The sequence below is a fragment of the Pezoporus flaviventris genome, unplaced genomic scaffold (genome assembly GCF_033815535.1).
Source record: "Pezoporus flaviventris isolate CSIRO_AGI_PZ_B2104156 unplaced genomic scaffold, CSIRO_AGI_Pfla_v1 ptg000029l, whole genome shotgun sequence".
In the NCBI taxonomy this organism is placed as follows: domain Eukaryota; kingdom Metazoa; phylum Chordata; class Aves; order Psittaciformes; family Psittacidae; genus Pezoporus; species Pezoporus flaviventris.
In genome coordinates this window covers 17897034-17922707 of record NW_026892577.1, presented here as the reverse complement: position 1 = coordinate 17922707, position 25674 = coordinate 17897034, and the positions used below count along the sequence as shown (strand labels likewise).

The 25674-nt window shown below is 39.6% G+C and overlaps 1 protein-coding gene across 7 annotated transcripts in view; it reads left to right on the top strand.

The window, feature by feature from the left end:
* GBF1 (golgi brefeldin A resistant guanine nucleotide exchange factor 1) overlaps positions 1-25674 on the top strand; it is a 106368-nt gene that overhangs the window by 53465 nt on the left and 27229 nt on the right. For 5 of the 7 annotated variants that reach the window (XM_061459348.1, XM_061459346.1, XM_061459347.1 and 2 more), the window contains exons 4-11: positions 8211-8342; positions 13283-13401; positions 14009-14117; positions 14470-14530; positions 16250-16304; positions 19154-19189; positions 22715-22850; positions 25099-25328. In XM_061459348.1, coding sequence (XP_061315332.1) covers positions 8211-8342; positions 13283-13401; positions 14009-14117; positions 14470-14530; positions 16250-16304; positions 19154-19189; positions 22715-22850; positions 25099-25328 — 878 coding nt within the window. The remainder of the gene's footprint in view (positions 1-8210; positions 8343-13282; positions 13402-14008; positions 14118-14469; positions 14531-16249; positions 16305-19153; positions 19190-22714; positions 22851-25098; positions 25329-25674) is intronic. The other 2 variants (XM_061459351.1, XM_061459352.1) reach the window with 1 other exon arrangement.

Below are 25674 nucleotides of genomic sequence, written 5' to 3'. Positions count from 1 at the left end.
ATTCGTAGTGTGGTAGACACACAAAGCTGTGGAGAATTACTGTGCTTTAAAATACCAGGGAAGAAGTTTTAATTTCTCCTGGGCTTTTAAATTGTCTACTTAGTTTGGGCCTGGTACCGTGCAAGACGTGTAAAATATCATAGTGAAGCAAGTCCAGTGACTGAATAGAGTTCTGTAGAGTGTCACAATCTAATTGCTGTTCCTTCGACATGTGCCAATTTCTTTTAGAGAGGAAAAAGAGTGCTTAAACTTGACACACATCAACCTTGTGCTGTCAGTAAGATGGACAGATCAGTCCATCCTCTGGACTTTGCAGTGTGCAATGCAATTCCCCATAGGTTTCATTTAGCCTAGTCGGCCTTGTTAGAGTAGCCATGCTCTCTCTCTCTCGTATTAGGAGGGAACGTTGGGAAACCTGGCCCTAATTCACAACAGCCGCAAGATCAATAACTATCAGCGTTTGGTCAAGGGCAGATGAATTTGTCAAGGGATGACTGCTTTTTGCTTTGGTTTAGTTTGGTTTAGCAATTTCATTTAGAGTTGAAAGTCACTGGATCAGAGGAGTGCCTGTGGGTTCTGAAGTTCAGAGCTGATGCAGGTTCATCACAAGAACCAGCTGTTGTCATGTGCGTGCTGATTTTCTGTAAGAAATCTTTCAAAACCATTTCAGCTGGTTTTAAAAGGAGGCAAAAGGTGACACTCACCTCCATTTCAGTCACCCCACTGTTATGGAATAATGATTTGCGGGGAGGGTTAAGCAATTTAGCTTACTGAAGGACTTCTTCCTTATAGGTGTATGGGAAAGTTGATTTCTCTTCCCTGGAAGTTGTTCAAAGCTTCGTGTTAAGTAACTTCCACCCCTGGGGGGGGGAAATACGCCAAACCTTCAGAAAGGGATAAGATCTCAAATCACTTTTTGTAGACCTACTGTGGAGTTCAGTTTTCTGGAGTAGGATTAGGTGCCATTGCAATTGTCACTAAGAGTTTAGAACTTGCATCTGTCTGAAAAGCCACAAAAATAGTTATATATTCCAGAACCTATTAGAGGTTCACATCAGCTGTATTCTCCCATCTCCTTTCCCTGGGAGCAATCACCTTCTCTGTAATGGAGATCAAAATTTATTTAAGTAATTCTGAATTTGCATCTGTGGCTTTACAATTCATGGGTCTTGATCTAATCTTTCTCTGGCATGCGCTGGCATAATCAGATGTTGCTCTGGTATAATGTAGGAGGAAGGGTTTCTAGAAAACAAGGCTGGATTAGTATCGAAATTACACTTAAAGGTATATGGGTATTGTTCACACTGGTAATCAATACACTTGTAGGAGACCAATTTGGAAACAGTAGGCTTTTACTATGTAATTGATTTGTGTGCTTTCAGAGGTATTCAGGTCACAGGGTGGGAGGAAATACCCCAGGATCTGTAGCAAAGTCTTCTCCTGGTGACCTTCAACTTTGCTATACCAAATTATCTCTTGGTTCAGTTTCAGAGCTGCTGTTCTTTTGAAGCAAAGCCTTTTGAATATAACTTCTGACTAATACGTGTCAAGCATAGCTCAGAAAAGTTTGTCAAGGTGCAGTTATTTCCATGTCTGCTGTCTGCTTAGTGCTAAGAAACAAGGGCAGAATTAAACAACTTTCACTTATGAAATAAGGTACTATCCCAACAACTTGCATTGGTAATCTGTATGACCGGTGTTTTAAAAATTCAAGAAGTGAGTAGTCATGCACTTTGTGTAGCTCCATGCTTCCTGTTGATGACATTCATTTTCCTTATGAATGAAATGAGTATCTTATAATATTACTCCCTCTGGAACAGAATACTATGTCTGGGTGAAGAGTGCTTGGAGAATAACACTGGAGAGACAGCTGGAGTTTTCAGTGTAAATTTGGCTGCAAATACTCTAGCAAGTACCTGTATATGAAAAAATACTCAGAGTTTTTTAATGGGCAGTCAGAACAGCTGAATTTGAAGCATGGCATCAGATGAAGCCCCTGATAACTAATTGCTAACACTGGTGGGACTGTCAGTGCTCCTGCTTTGCTGGTAGGTGTAAATAATTCCTGTAGGAGTATATTTCAGTATGGTGCCCTGCACAGAGGATATCAGGAGTCAAATGCTCAATATGCATTCTGTCACGCTTCCCCAAAATAAAAATCTCAGTTCTGAGGGGCGCTTGAGATCATGGCAGTATGGAACAATCATTTGTTAAAGTCATGCTTAATGAAAGGGAGATAAACACATGAAGCTGGAGTGTGACAAATGAAAGCATTTGTGCCATTGTAGTGAAATTAGGCAAACTGAACAGGCTTGACAGCTCTGGGTTCTCCCTGTCAAACTGCATTTGTAATTCTAGCCTTGCATTCATGTGCGTCTGTGAATGGCACTGTTTCCCTCTTGATATGGTGGGCCTGGGCCCCTGATGACTATTTCAATTCACAGGGAATTAGCTTTGAAGGGTATATTTTACAGGCATACTGAAAAGGATGCAGTTAATTCTCACTTCTCCTTCATTGGCTTGAATAATCCTTAATTTTTGGCCTTTGTTTACTTTTATTATACGTAAAGCTTTTGGTAACACTTAAAGTATTGATTTCAGAGATACAAAAACCTTGCTTCCACACATCCCCACGGTGAGCTTGTATGCTGCTGTAATCCCAGCAGCCTTTTAAAATAGCTTGCAGTATTTATGCGTTCTGTAAACTAGAATGTAGACTCCTGGCTCCTCAGCTTCTCTCCTAGCTGTCAGAATTCAGTTCTCTTCATGTATTAAGAACTGCCTGGGGTAAGACAATGATATTTTGGAGAACTTGTAGAGTGTTAGCTGGCTACTCTTTTTGGTGACCTGTTATATATCAGTTGTAGTGGACATCATTATTTTCAGAAAGAAGGACTAGAGATTTCTCTGATCACAGTAGCTGCTAGGTCAGACTGTATAAGTAGCAATCTTTCATTTCAGGTATTAAAATCTCTTGAAATATACTGCACATTGCACCATATTGTAAGGATTGGTCTAGAACTTGCAAGGAAAACAAGACCAAAACAACAACAAAAGCCCCTTGGGGGAAGAGGTGGCAGAGGATCCTAAAACCAGGACTGTTTGGAGGGGAACATACATTCAGGAACAAATGAATGTGAATCATGTAGCTTATTTTTTTTTTACACTTGTTACTCTACATTAATTGGTCAGTAATGAAGTGGAGTTAAATATTGGACTAAACTTCCTAACTAAAAGAACTCGTGGCATGTCTTTCATTGCAGGTGCAGGGTGGGATGTGTTCCAGTCAATCTGGAGAATTTGTTTTCAGAGTGATGAAACATGCGCCCTCTCTGCTCATCAGCTGTAGAGCTGCTGAAATTGTAGTTTTGTCAGGGGACGTAGAACCAGAATGCATATACTGTGCTGTGGCTGTTGCCTAACTGACACTATGGAAAGCAAATTCAAGCTCTGCAAATACGTTAGAGAAACAAGTTACTGTAGTTCTATTTGTTAGATTTGTTAATCTCTAAAATAACCAGTGTAGGACTAACTCAAAGTTATTTCTCCTTTCCCCGTGATCCTGCATTTTAATCTGAGTGAGTTTAAGCCAGTGCTTATTCCAGCAGTTAAGACTTCAAGAAATCTTTTTGAAAGTCTGAAGAGTATGGTTACTCAATACTTTTACATGGTTTTAAAAGGCAAGTACAATTTTTCCTTGCAACTTTTCTTCTTGTACTTTTCCTTGTAACTTTTCTTCTCTCTGACTTACTGAAAGAGATGGAGAGAATTCTCACCCTTGGGTAAAAAGACAAAATGTTTTGGGTTTGGGTGAGTGAACTGAGAATAAAGCACATATGAAATTATGTAGGCCAGAAAAGCAGTCTCTGCAGAAAGTGTTTTTGAGGGTGAACCCTTTGATTTAGTTTGGTTTAGTAATAAAATTACTAAATTGGTTTAGTAATAAATTTTATAAAATTAATTTTATTACTAAACCAAAGTTTAGTTAAACGAAGCAATTGGTGGTGCCTCAGTTTTCTTTGGCATAAACTCACTTATCTCCTAGGCAGGAATCCTGAAGATTTCTACTCTGATATAGCTTTATCTTTTTCCCATCTTAAGAAGCAAAGAGATTGCCTGTTCATTGTAGAGGTCAGTACGTAAGCAAGGAACGTAATAGCACATGCTTGAAGCATTGTTCTTGTCTGAGCTCGTCTGCATTGGAGAGGTGCGTGGGACACGATTGAGACAGCCTTTCTGAAGGCTTGGGTGTCCAAGGCCAACAGCTGCTGCATAAGAGGAGTCCAGGTCATGTGGTTTGGGTTGCAGTTGCCTGTCCTGGGGACAAATGATGTTGAAATAACATGTCATAAACAATTTTTTCTTGTTCATTTACTCTGATTCGGAACGCATAGCCGATCCTGATAAGAGTCATTCAGGAGTAAAGAGTTGAACTGCCAGAGAAAGCAGCTTACATGAGCATTTTAGATCAGGAATGTGCCAACAGTGTGCTACCAATAAGAAAACTGTTCTGAGGGGGACCTGCTCCTGTACTTCAGGAGAAGGGGGATGCCAGAGGTCTGATGCAGCTTGTTTGCTGAAGTGCTAGAACAGATGGATGGGATTGCTGAAATGGGAGTTAGGTGCTTAAACATGAATTATCTCTCTTTATAGATGTGTGTGTCTAAGCGCAAATAAACTGTAAGATGAATGAAGGAAAGTGCTGTCTCCAAGGAATTCCATCCTCATATTAAAATTGCCAACCTGAAGAGGTGGCTTTCTGATACACTACTTAAGATATTCCTTTTCTTCTCAATCTCATGCACTAGTTTGGGCTAGCTGAGCTTCTTTGGGTGTAGTGCTAGTGCTGGTCTCCCCTGAAATTTCAGTGAAGGTACCTGTGTGAAAAGAATGGAAAGTTCTTTCCAGCTGATCCCCAAAGCAGCCCTAGCTCTTCATGTAAGATTATATCATGTTTTAATGCAATTTTTCCCTAACTTTGAGTATATTGAAAAAGAAGGCTGCTGTAGGAATCCCTAATGAAATTTTGGTTTCCTTGTAGACACTTGTTCAGTTCTTTCTCTTGTAATACCCTAGGCTGAGGTCATGATTGTGGGGCTGACGGGGTTTGGGGTGGGTTTTTTGGTTTTGGGGTTTTCCCGCTGAGTTGAAAGTAGTTGCCTAAGCAGAGAACCATGCCGTGTTTTCTAGTTCAAACACTGAGAAGGTTCTCTTGCTAAGAAATATGCTTGGAGAAACAGCTCTCAGCAATTCTCAAGTCTGTCACTGTTTGTGGTTTCCTCATGTGTAATGCCTGAATATAAATCTGGCAGAGGCAGAACCAGAGTTGAAAAATCAGAACTTTTTCTTTTTTCTTTTTTTCTTTTTTTTTTGAAAGCTTTTGTAAAAGTTCAAGTATCTACTTCCAGACATTCAGTATTTATGCAGCCTTTGCTTTGGCAAAGGAACTGTTAAAATTATAATTTATTTTATTGGCCTTTCTGAGGTTCTTACTTTCAGGAGAGCATAGAATTGCTTTACAGTTAGGTGCCGAAAAGATCAAGGTTTTACATAGTGTCACTTTCATGAAGTGTTAACTGGCTAAGCAGAGCAATTCCCATTAAAGACTATGGTCCTGCCTTACCCAGGTATTGTGAAAAGAGCATTATTCAGTTCCTGCTGTTCTGTGGTCTAGATTAAACTTGGGCAGTGTGACTGGTGTTCCATTGAAATTAAGATCCCTCAGACAGTAATCTTTTAGTGGCCAAGTCTTGCACTAAAAGTACTCTCTGATTAGTATGTTTTTAGTTTTCAGTAGCACCATACCAGCTATCCATTCTGAAAGAGTTTTACAGCTTACACAGTCAGTTTCAGAGAGCTTAGTGTAGAATGCTGTGTTACCATAAAAGCTACAGTCTTTGAATATCAGAGAAGTTGGCCAGAGTTGCTGTGTAATCAATAGTATGTGTCTAATTAAATCCTAATTAAGACAAACCACTTTGTGATCTTCGTGTAAATTGGGAATTTCAGTTAGACTGCAGGGGAATCCAGTCTTTAACCACATCAATATTCACAACTTTAATTGAAAGAGAAAAAGTGAAACTCCTCCCTGCTCTTGTAAAAGAAACTGTCTATTTGTTGTCCTGAAAATAGGAAGTGGTGCAACCTAGTTATCCTCTGCTAGGAAGTTTGTCTTCAGAGCTGCATGGGAGGAATGAGATGATAAACATCTATAGGAGTCCCATTTTTTTCCACTAATCAAGGTGCAGCTTTTCCATCTTGGGGCTCACTGGATAGAAGGAAGCTGGAGGAACTGACAGGATTGTAATTCATTCTATGGAAAGGATCAGTAGTGGGAAAAAGAGTTTTGAGTGTTGATCCCCAGTAGTCTTACTATATTTAATGTTGTCCAAGTGCTTGTGACCAGAGAAGTGTTCTATAAAGCACACTTAAATAAACATCATTGAAAGCATGTTTTATGGTCCTCTGCATTTCTATGAGCTATTAAGATGTGACACAATTGTAATGTCACACCAGGATATTATCTTGCAAATTGGGGGACTTGTTCTTAAGCCAAAAAGATTGAATCATCACCTTCCTTTTAATCTCTCATAAGTTAGTTGTGTTGGACTGATTTGAACTGGTAGCTGACTGGAAAGAGACTGTGTAATGATTCCCAAAGTTTCTCTTTCTTTAAAGCAGTTTTGCTTTAATTAACAGCAAAACTGTTGTGCTTCGTTGCTCTCCATGGTCTTAACTATAAAAAAAAAAAAAACAACACCCTGCATTGTTCTTCCTCCTTTGCTTCTTCACCATAATTTGTCACAGTTATGTTATATGCTTTCTTATAGGCTTTTTACTTTGATACTTGAGGCTTTTCAATAGGAACTATGATAAAATGGAATTTCACTTATCTTAGAATCAGGGGGGTTTAGATGTGTTTTTTTCCTTAAGAAAAATAATTGAGTTATATTGGTAGGTGAGAAATCAGCAGTTTGTCTAAGGATACAGGAATTACAGGATTTTTTTCTTCCCTGCCTCAGAGAATTTCATATGCAATATTGGATCACCAGGAATATAAATGCCAGTGTTCCTGTGACACTATTAGCTATTAGACTTGTTAACTTTTATTAGGAACAAAGTGTAGGTTTTAGGAAGTTGAACCAGGTGTTTGTACTTAATTTTTTTTAGTTTTAGGATTATCCAAGTTGCTTTTAATGTACTCTTCTTTGCCTGTGTAATGGCTATATTGCGGTTGCCTTCAGCTGCCTTTAAATGCTTTTTCTCCTAAGTCTGTCTCAGGATTCCTCTGAGCTTGGTTTCTTATGTTGGATTTTTTGATTGTTAGGGGGTTTTGGTTTGGGTTTTTGGGGTGGGGTTGCTTTTTTTGTCACTTTCCCTAGTTCTGTTTTTTTCCATTCATATTTTTTCCTATTTTTTTCTGTATTTCTTATTTTTATTCCCAAAGCTTCCATTGATCATCTGGAAAAGTTTAGGATGCTTGTTAGTTGTTCTTTCTCCAGTTCAACAGCTCAGTGCATCTGCCTTCTTGTACTGCAGCTTTAGAGAGAATACTTGCTGTCCAAAACAGCAAGTAGAATGCCTTTTTTTTGCTTCTCTGGTCGAGAGACTTACACAGGTATTCTGAGAACAAGACAGGAGGGTTTTTAAATTTACCTTGTGGGGTTTCTCCTGTCTTTGCCAAGCAAACTGATAGTGTTGCAGAAACGCAATTTGTATTGGGGCATAACACTGCAAGAGATCCAATTAACCTGGTTGTACATTTGTACCATGCATGTGCATAGTAGGATGTTACGGAAGTGGTGAAAGGTGGGGCAGGGTCTACATAGTTCATGGAATCACGCAAGTTCTAAGTGCAAGGAGCACTAGGAAAATGCAACAATATCTGCCATTTAGTTAAAACATGAATTTAGGCAGCAGTGGCTCTGTGTTGTTTACAGGCTGTTCGTACAATAGGATCTGTTTTAGAAGGCTCCAGAAGGATGTTCTGAAGATCACAAGAAAGTGAACTTAACAAACCACTGCCTTTAAAAATATATACATATGTGTGTGTGTGTGTATTTAAAAGCAACCCTTATCTTCCCAGCAGACTTCTGAAACTAAGCTATTGCAGGCCTCTTTCCTCTGAGATTAAGCTTGCTGTAGATTCTTAAAGAGAAAATGAATCCTAATGAACAAAGTCTAATGCCTCCTTTAAATTATTTTAACAGAGCTATCTGAAATTGAACCCAACGTCTTTCTTCGGCCTTTCCTGGAAGTAATCCGTTCTGAAGACACTACAGGCCCCATAACTGGATTGGCCCTCACCTCTGTGAATAAGTTCCTCTCATATGCACTAATAGGTACGTTATGTGGGACTTAACCAAAATTCCACTAAATGCATCTCCTTGAGATGTGTCTTTGGTCAGAATACATGCTTGCAGTCTTAATCAGGAGATTGGGGAAATAAGAAAATTGTCACTAATGCTGAGGAAATAGACATCTGCAGTTTCTTAGCATCATAACTGCTGATCATTCATAGCACTACAATGATGGCTAGAAGTAGAGCTAAAGCTTCTAGCATTCCCTGACTGCTGCATGTGCTTATGGCCGTTGCTGGACTGTGGTAATTGGCAGCTGCTGTTTAATGCAGTCTGAGCAAAAGGGCCAGGGAGGGGAGAGTACCAGTTTGGATTACAGTGGAATTTATTTTCGTTTGTGGACTAATATTTCTGCTCCAGGGTGAGGATGGTTTTCTGCCCAGTCTGTCTGTCCAGTGGTGTGCCAGTACTCTTCACTTGTCACAGTTATGGCAGAGACAGTTTTGCCACTCCCAGACTTTGAAATGTGTGTGTTCTCCTTTATATTTGTGAAAGACTAACAGTGTGCATGTGGTCAGTTCCCATGGCTCAGCTGGCTTATAGTAACTCATTAGCTGGCTTTCTGTCTGCCTTCAATGCTGCTGTTAGTGGTGCTTGATTTTTCTGTGTAAATTCTGTTAGTACTTTCTGATTATACGTGTAAGAATTACAAAACTTGTCGCCTATGTTTGTTTATACATAGCTTCACTTGGAGAAAATGATTTTACCCGTCTTTCCCCAAGTTCAAATTTCTCAGTTCTTTTCCTCCTTTACACTGTAAGGGAACACTATTGAGGTTTTGGCACTGTTGTTTTAAATATTTTATTCTTTGGCATTAGCGTGAGGGAGGTTAGAAAGTGCTTGATGTAGATGCAGACCACTTTTGAAAGAAGACCCAAAGTTAAAATGAGCAAAAATGGGGACTTGCAGGACAGGAAGGGGAAAAAAAAATAATTATAAGTTTGATGGAAATTTAGTGTATCAAGACATCAGTTTGTGGTCGGTATTTGGTGTAATTAATTGGCAAAAAATAACTAAAATTATGCAGGATTGATGTCACTTCATAGGACAAAAAAGAAATCTTAATATGCTTGTGAAACATGTCCCTATAAAGGAGTAAGCAAGGATGCAAAATATGTTAGTTTCAACATAGAACAGGGGGATGGACTCTTTGGGGCTTTTATGGTCTGAGTGGGATCAGAACATCAGGCTGGTATCACATGTCCAGGCAAATGTCTGCACAGGCAGCCGACTACAAATACTTGATTTGAGGCAGAAACAGTAAAAATGTGGTTAAGAATGCATAGTCTTTCTCTAGTTAATTGTTATTTAGAGTATTAATCAGGTTACTCCACCAAGGGTGCATCCCTGTAACTGTTGCTAATCATGTGTTGATGGTAGACAGTAGAAAAGACCCTCTGCCTGGATTATGTTGTGGAGCAGAACCTGTAATCTAAGACCTCTGTTGCTGCTTCAGGTGACATTCACAGCAGTCATGTTCTTTGTGCTGTTCTAGATACACTGAGGCTGGGATTAATGGTGCTGACTGAACATCTGGCTAGGCTTGTGTTGTTAAAGTTTTTGGGTTGTATATTTCTCTTTGTAATATAAGATTAAGCTTGCCCAAAGATAGGAAAAGCTTAAAACTGTCCTTAAGATATAAATCTGTTTCAAACTGTATGGAGCAAGGAAGGATGGACTCCAGCATAACCACAGCAGGCAAATTTCAGTGTAGCTGATATTTGTGGTGCATTGGGGCTGCCAGGTGAAACCAGCACTCTTTTTCAACAGCATCATTAGCTGTGTCCTGTGAGTGGAGGGCTTTTGCTGTACACACTGGGTCGAAAAACTTCATGCTGGCAATGAAAGGACCAAACTCCTCCGATAATTTTGTTTCTTTAAAACAGCTTTCTTTTCCTGTTTCTGAAGTGTTCATTGGTAATCCTTGTGTTATCTCACTGTTATTCTGTCACATGTCGGCAGGTGGTTATCTCTCAGCTTTTCAGGCTAGTATTGGGGAGGGCTTTATTTTAAAACCAATTCAAAAAAAATAGTTCTTTAATAGCCTTTGAGATTTCTAATCTTAATTAGTCTGAATTGTAGAGGTCTGTTCTGAGATTATTGGGTGCAGTTCACCAGCAGCAGTGTGCAATCACAGCTCATTTTTATAAATATGCTTGATATCACCGTGCATATGTTTTAGTAGGAATAGCCTTACAGAAATTATCCTCTGCCTTGAAATAATTACTACTCTTCCAAGTGTTATAGTTGATAAATTACAAAGTAATTTATAGAGTAAACTGTATAATCAGTAAACTCCTACTGATTTTTATCTCTCAGATTAATTATGTCCTTACTCAGCAGCTTTGCAGGAGCTAGCTAGCTAGCTGTCAGCCTTTTTGATGAGCTCAAACCTTAGCTATAGGAAGACTAGTGGCTGAAATGAAAAGGTATGTGCTTTTTTTACTGTAACAGTGTGTCCATAGCAGCTTCTGGCTCCATTTCTACATTTAATTTTCGCTGGTGTTCCTGAAAACTGCATATCCATAAATGAGTAGCTGTTGCTCTGCTGCCAGCAAGAGGACATGCTGTTTGGAGAGTTTAAGGCATGTTCTCCCCTGTAGTTTCTCTGTCTCCTTGGTGATTTATTTTAGCTCCACTAAAGGTGTGGAGCAGGCTTTCATGGATTTCCCTGGTGGTTGAGAGCATGGATTTTCTGCTTTCTGCTTGTTCGTTGGTCACCTGTTGTGAGAGTACACCCCGTATGAAGTGTGTGCACCTAGATGAAGTCTCCAGATCTTTGTGTTGTAGGTAGCAATTTTCAAACTAATGTTTTCCTTCACACAAACTTATTTTTGTTAGTGATTCTTGAGCAGGCATTGACATGTCTTTCCGTACTGTTTTCTCACAGGGGAACAAAGAAGCGGGTTGATCTTTTCTTTATCTTTTTCTGCAAAGTAGGAGTATCTGTGCTTTTAATTGAACTCAGGAGGTTTATAAATTGACCTGAATTTGCAGAGCTGTTCCAGGGAACCAGAACTGAAGTAGTCAGGCGTGTTATGTGTTGGGAGAGAGGTGTGTTTATTAGTATTGAAGGTAAGGGCTAGAACAGCAAAGCTGTAGTCATAGATCTGTTAAAGAAGCATACACACAACTTGCTTGCATTTCCCTTTCACACAGACTGTTTATCCATAACTATGACTAAATGTATCTCTAAGCCTAGAGCAACTCATATCTACTGGAAGAGCTGGCAGTGCTGTACCTTTTCAGCAGCAAGTGGCTTTTTCCTTTTGTTGCCCTTAGGTGCTTTCCACTGTAGTTGTTGAATTTGGTGAACAGTAACGTTAACCTAGGTGCTGGCATTGTAACACGGCTGGTCTTTGCCTCGTTTAATAGAGGCAATTTAGAATGATCCTCTATCACCATTAGTGGTTTAACCTGTAATTTCCATTTGTGAGTAAGAGTGCACCAACATATGGCTGAATGTATTGCCTCTGGTAGGAGAGTGGTAGTTTCTAACTGGATTATAAACCATTGTCAAAGGTACAAAGAGAGCTGCCCTTGACAGTCGGGCCTTTGATACTGGTAAGCATTAGAGAAGAGTTTGGTATTCCATTAAGTGCTGCTGCTTCAGTAGCAGCAAGCATGACCAATGGTCTTAGAACAGACTTCTTGATAGCTCTTTGAGGGGTTTGACTAGCAAACCAGTGGAACTGACCTAAAGCTGAGTTTTTTCAGTGTGTGTGAGAGAGAGCCATACCAAAATTAGGCAAGCTCTGCTCTTAATAGGAATGTATAAGAGATAGCAAGGGCAAAGTGCTGTTTCTATTCTGAAGTACAGTGATGCCACTTCACTTTTGTGCAACTGTGAGAAGTTTCCTATCCTGCAGCCCCTCAGAATTCCCCCAGCATGGTGGTGGCTGCTCACTTTGGACCACAATAAAGACAGCTTTCTTTAATTGCTTGGGTCTTAGACCCTCCTAAGTGTGAACACAACTGAAGTGAAAGAGGGAATCTGCAAAGCTCCTCTGCAAAGTATACAAGGTCTTGCTTGGTTCCTCTGTCAGCTTCATTCTCACTGGAGTTTAAGAGGCCCTGTTGTTAATTAATAAGGTATTAACTGGTGTTTAGGTTGTTTCCTTTCATTCCTAATGACTGTTTAGGTAGGAAGGTAACAAAATTCTTGCCCAGTGCTATATTGTTTAAGTGAGAATGAAATCAAAGCCGGAGACAGCTTTTCTGAAGCCACTGTAATGTGGCACAAGATATGGTTACTAGCAACAATCTAGTCCTAAACATTCTCTCAACTGCACCATTGTTTGTAGCTACAAAAGACTGAAATGGGGAGAAGGAGCCTTGCTGAATGATTGAAGCAAGAGGCCTGCAACTCCGATATCTAAACTGTGATTGTGTGTGTCTGCTGTTTTCTCTGGGGAAAGCTACTAGTCCGTTCCTTCCCCAACTCCTATTGCTTAGGAGGACCGTAGAACAAGAGACAATTTTTTCCACTCAATCTAGTGGAACCTGTTTGGCATTTTCTCCTCATGGGAGTAAATTTGAGGTTCCCTATGTTTAAGAGGTGTTTTTCTCTTCATTCCCAAGAAGGAACAGAATGCATTTAACAGCTGATTGCGCTGTGTTGTGTGGAACAGGGCACAGTCTTAAAAATTAACATCTAAAAAAATACAGAGTTGGTGGTAACTGAATTTGAATTATTTTCTTGTTAAGTTACATCATTTTGCAAATGTAAATAGACTCTTGATAAAGTCTTTCTGAAAACTCAAGTTTTAAAAACTTTGTGCTACTGGGAGGTGAATTTTGCTCTTGTCACACAAATTAAGGAAGCAGATGTCAATAAAGTATCTCTGTGTAGATGTCTCCCCGCAGAGGTGATAGACTGTATGTGGCCTTTTCCTGTCATGTATTTTTATTCTGTTGCTCAGATCCCAGCCATGAGGGCACAGCAGAGGGGATGGAGAACATGGCAGATGCTGTCACTCATGCCCGATTTGTGGGCACAGATCATGCGAGCGATGAGGTTGTGTTGATGAAAATCCTACAGGTAAGTGGAGAGAACTGGTAATTACTATAATGGTTGCTGCCTGTTGTGGAACATATCCTGTTACATGGAGATGAAGAGGAGAGAGAAATGTTTTGACTCTGTGGAGCTTAGTGACAGACTTTATTTTTAAACAGAGAGCTCATATACCTGTGGTAAAAGCTTTTCCAAATGAAAATAATTAAAAGCTTAAATAAAGTGATTTTTAAATTAAGGAGCTTGATAATGTGGTAGCATTGATAATCCTACCTTGTGCATGGTCTGTGTTAGTGAGGGTAAATCAAACATGGATCTCCAACTTATTCTTGAGAAAGATGTTTTGTAGAGACAAACCTATGAACTATACACCTCTTCGGACTCTGTACTTTTGAGCAGATAGCTAGTTACTGAATTTAAGTATTAGGTAGCAGGCAGCATTATCAGACCTCTTTTAGAAGTGGGTTGAGAGATCATTCTTGTCTCCTAATTTGTTTCTTGAGCAGAGCATTCAGTTTGAAATAACTTCTATAAAGCCCTTAGGTTGTCTGCTCATGGCAGTCTGTCTTGAGGTAGCTAACCTCCTCTTGGAAATGCATGCAAGTATGGGACATCTGTGTGCTGTTTATTGCAGGTTTTGAGGACATTGTTACTCACTCCAGTGGGAGCCCACCTCACCAATGAATCTGTGTGTGAGATCATGCAGTCCTGTTTCCGCATATGCTTTGAAATGAGACTCAGTGGTAGGTTTGTTCATACTTCTGCAGTTAAGAAATGGTCGGGTTTCCTCAGCATGAACTAGTTCTGTTGTAGAGCGTGCAGCCATGGAAAGCTGCTGAGCTTCGTGTTACTGTGTCTTTCTACAACTTGCTGGAAAATTTGTTCACGGTACAACTTCGGGCTGCTTTTTCCCCAGCTTTGTGGCGCCACCTTGTGATGATCGGCCCATTTGCAGTAGTGCGGTGTTGGAGCTGGTTTTAATAAATTTGCCGTAATCTCTGTAAACAAGGCTCGGAGGGGAGTCTGCTTGGAGAAGCCTCTTGATAATATCACACTGAGTAATGACACCTGTGTTATTTGTTTTTGTCTTCGCAGAGTTATTGAGAAAATCTGCAGAGCACACTCTGGTCGACATGGTGCAGCTGCTCTTCACAAGGTAAACCTGCTTGTGTTTGCTTCAGCATTGCCGAGATGGCCCTCTAAGGACAGAAAGATTCCAGACTTCCACTTAAGGGGCCTCAGAAAAATCATCCAAAATGGTCATTATTTAGAGGTGGAAGGGGATGAAGGATTTGGCACTTTTCTCTTGTGCTGATCCTGTTAGACTGCAGGGAGACAGAGGTAGGGAAGGTTGCCTGTTTTAAGGTGTCCTTTGAGAAGAGATGGACAGCTAAGTAATGAAGAGCTTTAGGATAGGGAACCAGTTTGAGGACAGAGAATGCAAACTTCACTCAAAAAAAAAAAGAAAAAGGAAAAAAGAAATGCTCAAAAAAACATGGCTCTCTTCAGGAGAGAGAATAGAAATGATGTTGAATAGCCACATGTTGATTTCAAGCTGAGAGCTTTGGCCTCACATATCAAAGAGAATTTTAAATTCTTGAGATCATGTGTCATGGACAAATGTTCTGTCTTTTTCAGCGCCCTTCAGGTAATTAATTAAGATTACTCCTTTTAAGCTCAAGTAAGTTATTTAACTTCAAAACTGTTTCTCCCAATAGTGAAGTAATGATAGACTTTCTCTGGGTATTGTGAAAATGGAATGTACAGATATATAAATACTTTCAGTAGGGAAGGATTGAAGTAAAACTGGCAGCTTGTAAAACACAGCTCATTATTATTTTTTTCCCCATCGTCATGCTCAGTTCCAGTTGGGATCGCACTTGTTTTGTTTGTTTTCCTCTGTGCACCCTGTGTCATGCAGTGGACTGGACAAATGTGGGGCAGTCAGAATCAATCTCTTCAGAGAAGAGAGACTGCATTGCTTTTTCTCCAAATGAATATGTGAATTCTATTTAGTGCATATTCATTACTTATTGTATATCCTTTCCTCTGTCCTTCTTGATAAGGCTTGGAGACATCACTGCCATCTGTGCCTGTGGACACTGGCCTTAGAGAAGCAAATCAATGACAGCAACTGCAGGGGTGATTTGGCCATCTTGCTTTCCACAATAAGAAACAGCCATAGCTGTGCATTTGTCCCTTCAGCAAGCAAAGATAGAATTGTAGTAAAGGAACAGAAGGGAGAGCAGGGTGTGTAGAGTTGTAGAGCTTTACACATTTGTCTCACCTGGTAGCCCAGGTGAGAGCAGTCTACCTCCTTTAACTCTGAGACAGTGACTGCTTAGCTCAAAGCATTCAGCTTAAAGTTAGATCCACTGTGCACCATAATTGTGTTTATATGATGCAAAATAGAGGGGTAGCTACTGGGGTTTCTACAAAGTTAAAGAAGAGGGTTGCCATGACTAGTAATAACATGTACGTCCAAGAGTCCTGGTGTGGATAACACTGGCTCAGCAGCTGTTTTTAGCAGCATAAGGAGACCTGTTTTGAACCAGCCTAATTAGTCCACTGCTGAAAACAAACACTGAAGGAAAAGAAACTACTTGTATCACCATTAACAATGAGAATCTGAAAATCAATGTAGCAGAACGCCTGTTGCCAGTAAATCATGCAAAGCACCTCACTTTTTTTTTTTTTTTTTTTTTTGCCATCAGCAGATTTTGGCAGGAAAAGAAGCTAAGAGCATCTCTTTTTGTGGATAAAACCTAATTTTGGTCTTCTAGTATCAACAGCATGACTAGAAAGAGCAGTCTATTTTTTTTCCCTTGTTAATGCAAGAAAACTTATGTATTTTAACTTGTTCTTTGTCTTTCAGGTTGCCTCAGTTTAAAGAAGAGCCTAAAAGCTACATGGGAACGAACATGAAGAAGGTAAGATTAAGCATCGTGTTGGCTTCTCTTGTCTCAGGCTTGCATTCATCTCTGTATTGTTTGTTTTCACACTTGTGTTTCTTCATTCCTGCAAGTCCCTAGTATACTGAAAGAGCACGTTTAACTGCATAAATGGACATAGCTTCATTAATTCTGTGGGATTAAGCCCACATTGTCCAGTAGTGAATCTTATTAATGATACTGCTGCCTAAGTGAGCCAGTCTGGATTCTGGGAACAGCCATCAGCTGCTGTGGGCTAGAAAACCCCAGAAAGTTACGGGACCTGATGGTGATGTCGTCTGATTTTTTGCTGCCTTCTGCTCTCTCTGCAACTTCCTTCTCATCTTTCTTCATTCACTGCAGGTTTAATGCTGAGCTCTTGGGATATATTTATCCAGTTTTCCCTATGCAGAAATGAACATTTTTGAGGCTGGTGAAACAACATGAAAGCATTATGAAGTCGGGCTATTGCAGAAAAAGCTTTTGTGGCTTCCAGAAGGGGTAGCTACAGAATGTAGCAAAAGCCTTAGCTTACATGAGCAATGCTGTCACTATTAGGAGCCAAATAAAAGTATTCTGTTCTTTTTCTCCCTTTCCCTAAATGCACAATTTTCTGAGGGTGGAAGTTCAGTGTTTCAAACACCACCATTTCCCTCTCTACAGTGAGTTTTTCAGCAGCTGGATTGAGTAGGGAAAATATCATAAATGTAACCTTACATGATGGTTAATGTAACAGTTTCTTAGGTGGAGGGAGGTCCACTTGAGGAGCTCCATATATACTTCTATATGTATGTTTCTTATACTCCATATAAAGAATGTCAGTGAGATACAGGTTTTTGGTGCTGAGAGCAACATGATGGAAAGAAAAGTGCTAGAGGAGAAATAACCACTGTTGAACTTGTGCTGAATGTACTTCTTATATATGTTATAATTTCCACTCTGTTTTTATTTTTAATGAGTTAAGTGGCAATATTGGGTAAATGAACATTTCAGAGCCAGTATAGCATTGTTTTGAGGACTGAATGCTTACTTGTAGGAATCTGAAACTAGCTTGGGGCTTTACTGCTTGTGTAGTAACCTAATGACTGCTTGTTTCCCTTGCTGTGGGAGAAAAGTGGCAAGATTTGTGATGATGGTAGGTTGACCTAAGGAAAGCTAGAAGAGATCAGTCTGATGTACTGCAGGTATCAGAATTTGTTGTGGTCTGTGTACAGAAGGTGTAAAGTGAAGGTGAATTTGAACTTGGAAAGGCTACCCTTATCAAGTGATGGCTGCTCCCAGCTCGGTTAAGTGATGCTGTGTCCTGTGTCTGGTCTGTGCAGTTACCTTGTATTGCCTCTTTGTTGTGCATGCCAGGAGTCTGCCCTGCAGCCTTGCACTCTGCCAGGTTTTGTTTTCTTTTCTCTTTGGGTTTATTTTGCTTTGTTGAAACCACACATTTGCCTATCTTTCACAGATGTCTTCATGTCTCCTCAACAAACTGGAGCTAAGTAGTGGGGAACAGCCCAAAGCCCTGAACCAATTAGAGAGGGTATTGCTCTTTAAGAACCTGAAGGTCTCTCTCTCCCTTCTCCCTTGTTACCTTACTCTCCTCTTTCTTCTCTTGTAAACACCACCAAGAGATAGTTATGTTATATGCAGCAGATCTCCCTCCACTCATTTGACATAGCATGGCTTTGGGGGACAATGCACGTAGCGGCTGCTTTGCAGTGTTGTGGCTGCAGCTGGGGCAGGCTTGTGAGGGAGAGACCCTTCTTTTACTGCAGCATTCAATGTCTTGGTGAGTGCCACCTAAGACACCACCACAGCATCCTCTGAAGTAGGGAGTAAAAGGGCGTGGGCAAGATTTGACTCCTCTGTGACACTGAAAAACTGAAGAAAAGAAATATTAAAAATTCAGGTTGCTCTCTGAAGGCTCAAGTGTTGTGTGTTCTGGCTTGTTTGTAGGTGTAGCAGCATATCTGAGGAGTCTCTTGACTCTGTCTGAGCTTTGTTACTTGGTACAGGGCCACAAAATTCAGTGCTCTCTATAAAGGTTTTTGGAAGGAGGCTGCTGTACCTTTTCAACGTCTTGACCATGTTCTTGCTGAAATTAAACATGGCTCCCAGTACAGTATTTGCTAATGGAGGATGAGTGGGGCCAAACCGCATTATAAAATGTGTTAATCCCTGCTAGTTGCTCTAGAAAATACTTCCAAAGAAATACTGTAGGTATGCAGATTGTTGGTTTTGGACCAGTCATAGAAACCCTGAGAAACTAGCTTAGATGGAACCCTTCTCAGTTTTCCATGCTGATTCACAAACTTAATGTAGATATAGTTCTTGTCTATCATTAATTCTATATGGTCCAAAAGGAGCTGAACAGAACATTTAGAGAAGTGTTTGCCATTCTTTTGTCCTGTGTCTGTGGTCAGGATAGTTAGGGAAAGCAGTGGCTGGAGACTTGTAGATTTAAGCAAGGTTGTACAGAAGGAAAGGCTAAGACATGTTTCTCTTTGCAGCAGAAATTTTTGTAGCTAAATATTGGATCCCAGTGAGAATTGGGATGAACCTAAATCTGAGTTTTCACAGATTTTGGGGGTGGACTATGTTCATAGTTGCCAGAGATGCATAAATAACTTTCATGACATAAACTTCATCAGCTGTTGCAATACAGGAAGGTAGGTGAGATGACTGGAATGCATTGGTGTCTCCAGGACTTGGGTTGTGGTCTGCGTTCTCTCTGCATGCTTTTGTGTCTTGAACGCTACTTGGTGTGCTGATCAGTTCCATTCTGCATCTAGAATGAGCTTGTGTTAAGTATAATCGCTTTACTTACTAATCATTGGCCCCTGCCCTTTTCTCTTGAGGCTTACAGTATATTGTGGAAAAACAAACGAGTCCAGGTAAGGTGGCTTATAGAAAAATGAGATTTCACAGACCCTTTAAAAAGAATTATGTAGTATTACATTTTTCTTCACCTTCCTAGATCTTAACTGGAGTTTTATTGTTAAAACCTTACTATCAAAGGAAGCATTTGGAGTCTTGTACGCTTCTTCCTTCTGCAATTTTGTGTATATGTTTCTTTTTGCAAAGGTAACTCAGATAAATGTAATAGAATCTGCACTGAGTTCCAAGATGAACGAACAGTAGCTCTGAGCTCCTTCTCTACTCTGGTTTCTAAAGAATGTTTTTTAAACACTAATTTCAGGTAGGTTTACTGTGGAAGTACAAGCTTAATCTAATCTGAAGGATGCTGGCAACTAGAAAACTAATGCAATTATAATGTCACTGAGCATTGGAGAAGGAAGGAAAATTTGAGATTACGACTAAAATTCAGTAAATTTTAGTGATCTAGTACATGTCATTTACCTGCAGGATTTAGTCAAAAGCAACCTTAGGTTTAAAATCTCAGCCTGTTAACATGCAACCAAGCTTTCTAGTGAAATCAGGAAATTACTTGGTATTGAAGGTAAACCCAAGCATTATAAATAGATCCTTTAGTCAAAGGTGAACTGTACAAGGTGGGGGGCATGTTACATTTTTTTATACTAACATAAGAAGCAAGTGTTACCTTTTAATTCAATACAAAATACAGAACTAAAGATGTTACTTTGTTGTCCTTTGATACTCATATTGTTTTAGAATTCCCAAACCCAGGGTTTGTTTGTTATAACAACATACAGCCCCTTGGCACTGGTGAGACATTTCTATTCAGCATTTCTGTTTGCTTTTGCAATTTTTTTTAAGCTATGCCATTGTCATTGTAGTTTTCTCCCTCTTATCTATAGGAGATAGCAAAAGAAAAAAAGGAGGGAGGGGAAATGATATGGAGGTAGTGCTGGGTAATCCTAGCAGGTAATTCTAATAAAAGGATACATCTTTGTATGGCACGTGTTATACTGGATGGTAAGAGATGGAAAAGACCTACTGGGTAATTTCCCCTGTCTGTTAAATTGTCAACACCCCGCATACACCTCACCCCCGAAGTATAAAGAATGGTTTATACTTTGATTAGGTGTCTGGGATTCTTTAAAAATCAACTGAGTCTTTTTGCTTGTCTGACTAAATGGTTTCCCATCCATGTGAAGCTGTTGTGACTCAGTCTCTGAAATAGGGCACTGGTTCATCAAATTGATGACAGGTGGGCATGCGTCTTATGACCCTCAAGAGGAGGAATCTTGGAGTTAATACAAAGTATGGACAATCACTAAAAATTGATACCGTGTCTGAAGAGAAGTGCTTTTTCGAAAGGGCTAGCATTCAACTGAGGTTGTATTTGGTATCTGCAAGGGGAGATCAGATGTAATACTTAAATTGTCAGCTTGAACCTTCTGATAGCCTGACTGAGGGGCAAAAGAAGTGGGACTGATGTGGTTTATTCATAATAATATCTTGGTTCCATTTTGCTGATTCAATTCTGTGTCTCCCTCCACCCCCTAATTTTTATTAGCAAGTAACTTTTTACATAGCAAATCATGGTAACAGAATACAGTACCTAGAGGCAAACTGTATTATTTTGAAATTAAGCGAAACAGACTTTATTGGGTTTAACAGATAATGCTTCAAGGTTTCCTTTTCTACTTGAGTAGTTTGATAAATGAACTATAAGTCTTCAGATTTGATTTTATAAGTTGATGGAAAGGGAGAAAAAAATAAATAGGGCTATTTCTGGAACAGTTGGTAGGTAAAACGGTATGGTGTAATTAGGAGCTTAAGCCTTTGATGAGTAAAACTGTTGGTAATATTTAAGGCTTGAGGGGTTTTTAAATTGAAAAGGAAACTACTAATAGAGGTGAAGCAATTTTATTTTTAGCTGCGTGCTTGTCACATAAGTGTTTTTCAGAAGCTGTGATTTAGAAGGGGATTCTTGCTTCAAAATTTGGAAGAAGTAACAAGGAGCAAAGTAATTATGCATCTGCTAATTAACAAGCTCATGGAAACTGTAGTGTAGCTAAAACTTGGGGATTAGTCATCAAACGTAGAATTTGTGGTACAAAGAAAAGTTACACAAATGGTTTACTGCACTGGGACATAACATTTTCACGAGCTTTGTTTAAATGAGAAAAATGACAGGCCATGTACAGCAAGTTAAAATTCTAGCTGGAAAAGGGAAAGAGATGGAAAAACAAGTAGCAGAACCTACCTAGAAGGTTTATTGCATGTAAGAAGAGTAGCAGTGGCAGGAGGCAAGTTGCAGAAAAAGGAAGAAGCTAAAGAATATAGCTGTCTTCCAGATAACTTAAATCTGATGCTAGGGATATAAGAAATAAGCGTATTATGCCTAAAATAGAACTTAACTATGATAAATCTACAAAAAGAATATCAAGTGGGAACCTGGTACTGAAACTTGCTGAATGGTTTCCACTGCATATAATGTACCTGTTCAGTGGTTAGACTTTCACTTCAAATTGAAGAGGTCTGACAGCATTAGAAAAACTGGCTGCAGCTAACAAATCCAAGAGTAAGTGCAGTCCTGCACTTAGAGGAACTTACTTTAGAAGGAAGCTGTTTTCAGGCCTGCCATTGCTATTGTACATGTGGCTAAATGTCATACCAGTTTTAGGAAGTTCTGGAGCATCTGCACGTGACTGAAGTAAAAGCACACTCCAGCAAGTGCCACACAGTCTGCATTGCTCCTGCTGTGGTTCTTGTTTGCCTGATCAAAGACCTGTATAAGAAGTAGAAGTAGGATGCCGGTCAAGAAGGATGTCAAGGATTAGGTTAGATTTAAATCTGAAGCGGAGTAATGACAGAAGGCAGGTGAAAGCAGAATATGGTTTGTTTCTAAACCACTAGGGTAGTTTTTGCAATGTGCCATGCAGTAGGAGCAAGTGAAGTGTTAGAGAAACACTTGTCAGTACTGAAGGATACCTGGAGGAAAGTGAACATGGCATTGCTATGAAGATCAAGAGTGAATTGAGCCCAGAGATAAGTGACAGCTGCAGACTGTAATGTGGGATTCGGGCTCAGGCCCTTTCTCAGCCTCTGTGCATAGGTGGTGAAATTTTAATTGAGTATCAAACCTAACTAGTTTAATTGATGCCCTTTAGAAGTTTGGAAACATTGGCAAAAGGAAAGAGATTTGAGATGTGCCTCTAGGTCTAAGAGAATTCTTTATCTTAATGCAAAGCTAGGACATATTGATAAGGAAGAGGGAGTGCTGTGGTAATTAAACTGCCAAGTATATATTGCAGCAGGTTAACTGCAGTAAATTGTTCCTTGATTCAGACACGGAGTGTTGGCTAATATATGGGTAATGGGGAATCAGGGGCTGCTTTGCATGATTTTGAGATGCAGGTTAATTTGTGTGATACATTTAAGTGCTGTTGCCTGACTTTGAGGGTTTTGAGACAGTGTTTGTGTGTTGGTTTGTGTAATCCATTGTGCTGTGTGGTTTTGCTATGCTGATAATGATTATTGGTTTTCAGTTGAAAATGAGAGCTGGAGGAATGAGTGAATCATCAAAATGGAAGAAACAGAAGAGATCACCAAGACCTCCTCGCCATGTAACTAAGGTCTCTCCTGGAACAGAACAGCCAGCAGCTAATGGTAGTAACACCACAGGTAAGTTGAAACCTGTTTCCAGAGACCAGACAGTGTCTGGTCAGGAGCATTTTTTGAATCTCTTTATCTAATTTCTTTTAACATGTTGGTTTGCATTAGATTTTTTTTTTTTTTTTTTTAATATTAGGTCAGTGACTTTGGATTTTCAGGTCCAGGAAAAGGGGGTTGAAGGAGATGGAATAAATATCTGATGGAGGAAAGTGTGGTCCTGTGGATAACTTGGCAGTATTTCTCTGCCTTCGGTGTGCCTTACAGGGTGGTTTGTACCAAAGGGAATGAGGACCTGGAGAGGTGGCTGAGGTTGTGGGCAGCTGTGTGGTGCAGAGAAGTTTGATGATGCAGCAGGTACATGGAAGAAACTGAAAACAAAAACACTGGCAAGAGTAGAGCTAAGAGGAATGGAGCTGGGGAGAAGGTTTCCTGCAACAGGAGATTGCTGACTTAAGTGACACATTCTTTCGTGTATTCCTGCAGGGTGTACCAAATGGTGTGTTGGTAATGAGGGAAGAGCAAAGTGTGACTGGGGAAAATATACAGGTAGAGCTGAGGGCTGCAAAGAAGCGTGGGTATGAAGGGTGGGTGACTGAACACATCACTCGCTACAGATGTAAAGACTGAAAGTGTGCACCCACAGTCCATGAAATTTGAATAAAAGGCTGCACTCATTAAGGGACAGGGAAATAGGGGTGTGCTTATGACTGTTATGAGAATAGAGGCCTTGATGTGGTAAGGTGGCATGAAGAGTTATGTAGGGAAAAAAAGTAGAGGGAACAGCAAAAGTAGCTGAAAAGAGGTTGTGTGCAGGAAACTAATGAGTATACGCATGAATCCTTTTTCATGTGCTTTGATCCAGCCTGCAGAAATAATACAGTATGTGACTAGTGCAGTGAGCTCAAGAATATAACGTTGGGGAACTTCCTTATCCTGTTGTTGTATGGGAATAGACTAAATAGCTATAACTGGTTTTTAACCCCTCCTGGATAAATTAGTCCCTCTGGCTGCAAAGTACTCTCTCTTGTTCACTCTACGTTTTGGTGTCTCAGACATAAATGTTAACAGTGAAAGGAAGCAGACAGAAAAATAGAAACAATAGCTGTGTAAAATACCTAGTTTGACATTTACTCTGTCACAGGAAAATACTCAGTGTAGTGTGAATGATCCCAGGTGTGTTTCTACACAACAGCGTGATTGGTTGAAAACTTAAGGAAATAATATTAAATGGCATGTAACTCAGAACATCCATCCATATGAGAACTTATCTCTACATAAATCATCATTATATTTAAGTTTTAAAGTAGGTTCTAAATTCCATTAAAGAGCACTTGAATTCCTGTAACATTTTAGAGAGAAAACTGAGCTGTGGTACAAAGTATATTATTAACTCTGACCTTGTAGTGCTAGATAATGTATTAATGGTGCTTTTTAGGCCAGAATCCCGGCTTAGAGGGTGAAGAAGAAAAGATTGCAAAATTGATTGTGTATTCTGTTACATTTCTTTAAAATTGAGTAACATCCAGCTACTTAAGACATTTTCAAAACTCAAGTCAGCAATAAAACACCACTGGGTGAAACTGTACACATTTCACATTCATAACATAACTCTGGTTTGTACCTTTATTACTGTGCCCTGCAGTATATCATCTCCTTTTTACTCTTTTAAGTTTTTCAAGTTCTTCTCAGAAGCATGGAGCTGCAAATCTGTGGGTTTCCTCAATAAGGAAACTTAGATTCTTGGAGCGTTGTCTCATTTAGAAATAGTAAAAATCCTCCACTTATCCATTTCAGACCCATTTGAATTCTGTTGCAATTCCATTTATTTAGGGAGAATTAAAGAAATAGGTCTTGCCTTCCAGTCAATTTAAAATTCTCACTTTGAAGGAATGTCTTAAAAGTGTGCCATTGTATCAGAGAGTAAAGTACACTTTTCAGACCATTTTCAGATTCCGTAGTTGTAAAAACTCTCTGCACTCTTTAATTATATGATTAAGTAGTTTGATGAGTTTATTGGATTCCAACTGATGTGTTTTAATTGGAAAACTAACTCGTATCTCACCTGTTCACCCATGTAATTCAGCTTAGCAAAAGAGAGCTTTGTTTATGTGCATTCTCTACATTAATGCATAACCATCTGAGATTATTGGTAGTGTGAAGCAGTGATCAAATGAATTCTTTGTTTCTGTATTCAATGTATGAATTTTCAGTTGAGGAACAAAATAATACTGATCTTTTTGCTTATGTTTCTCATCAGCAAGCGGAGTTACTTTCATAGATGCTCCTTCTCCCAGCTCCTCTGGGAGCTCAGAAAATGTTTCATCTGCAGTCAGCCCTTCTACAGACAGTGGTATGGAGTTGTCCTCACAGGCTACCTCCAAGGAAGACCTCACAGATTTGGACCAAGTTGCTTCTTTGGGACTTAATGCAGGAATGCCTTCTAATGAGGCCAGAGTCACTGAAAATCAAAATCAGCCTGAACTCCAGGTACATGAATATAACTTCCAGAGAAAAGTTCCACCTCCTAGCAAAATTAGTTGTGAGTTTAGCACACTCTGTTTCTGTCTCTCTTTTTGGTTGTAGGGAATATGTTCTATTTCAAGGCTTAGGGTCAGAATAAGTGTTCTTCACCGTGAGTGATTTATAAATTCATAAACATTCCTTCTTTGTTTTTCTCTTGAGACCATCCCTATTGGCTCAGAAATTGTAACTGTGTGGCTCAACAATGCATCTACATAGCTAGTTGTATTCCCCCCCAATACCATTAACCCTAATGAAAAGCGAAACTGTTAAGGGGGAAACAGAGGAATCTACACAAATCATTTTATTATTT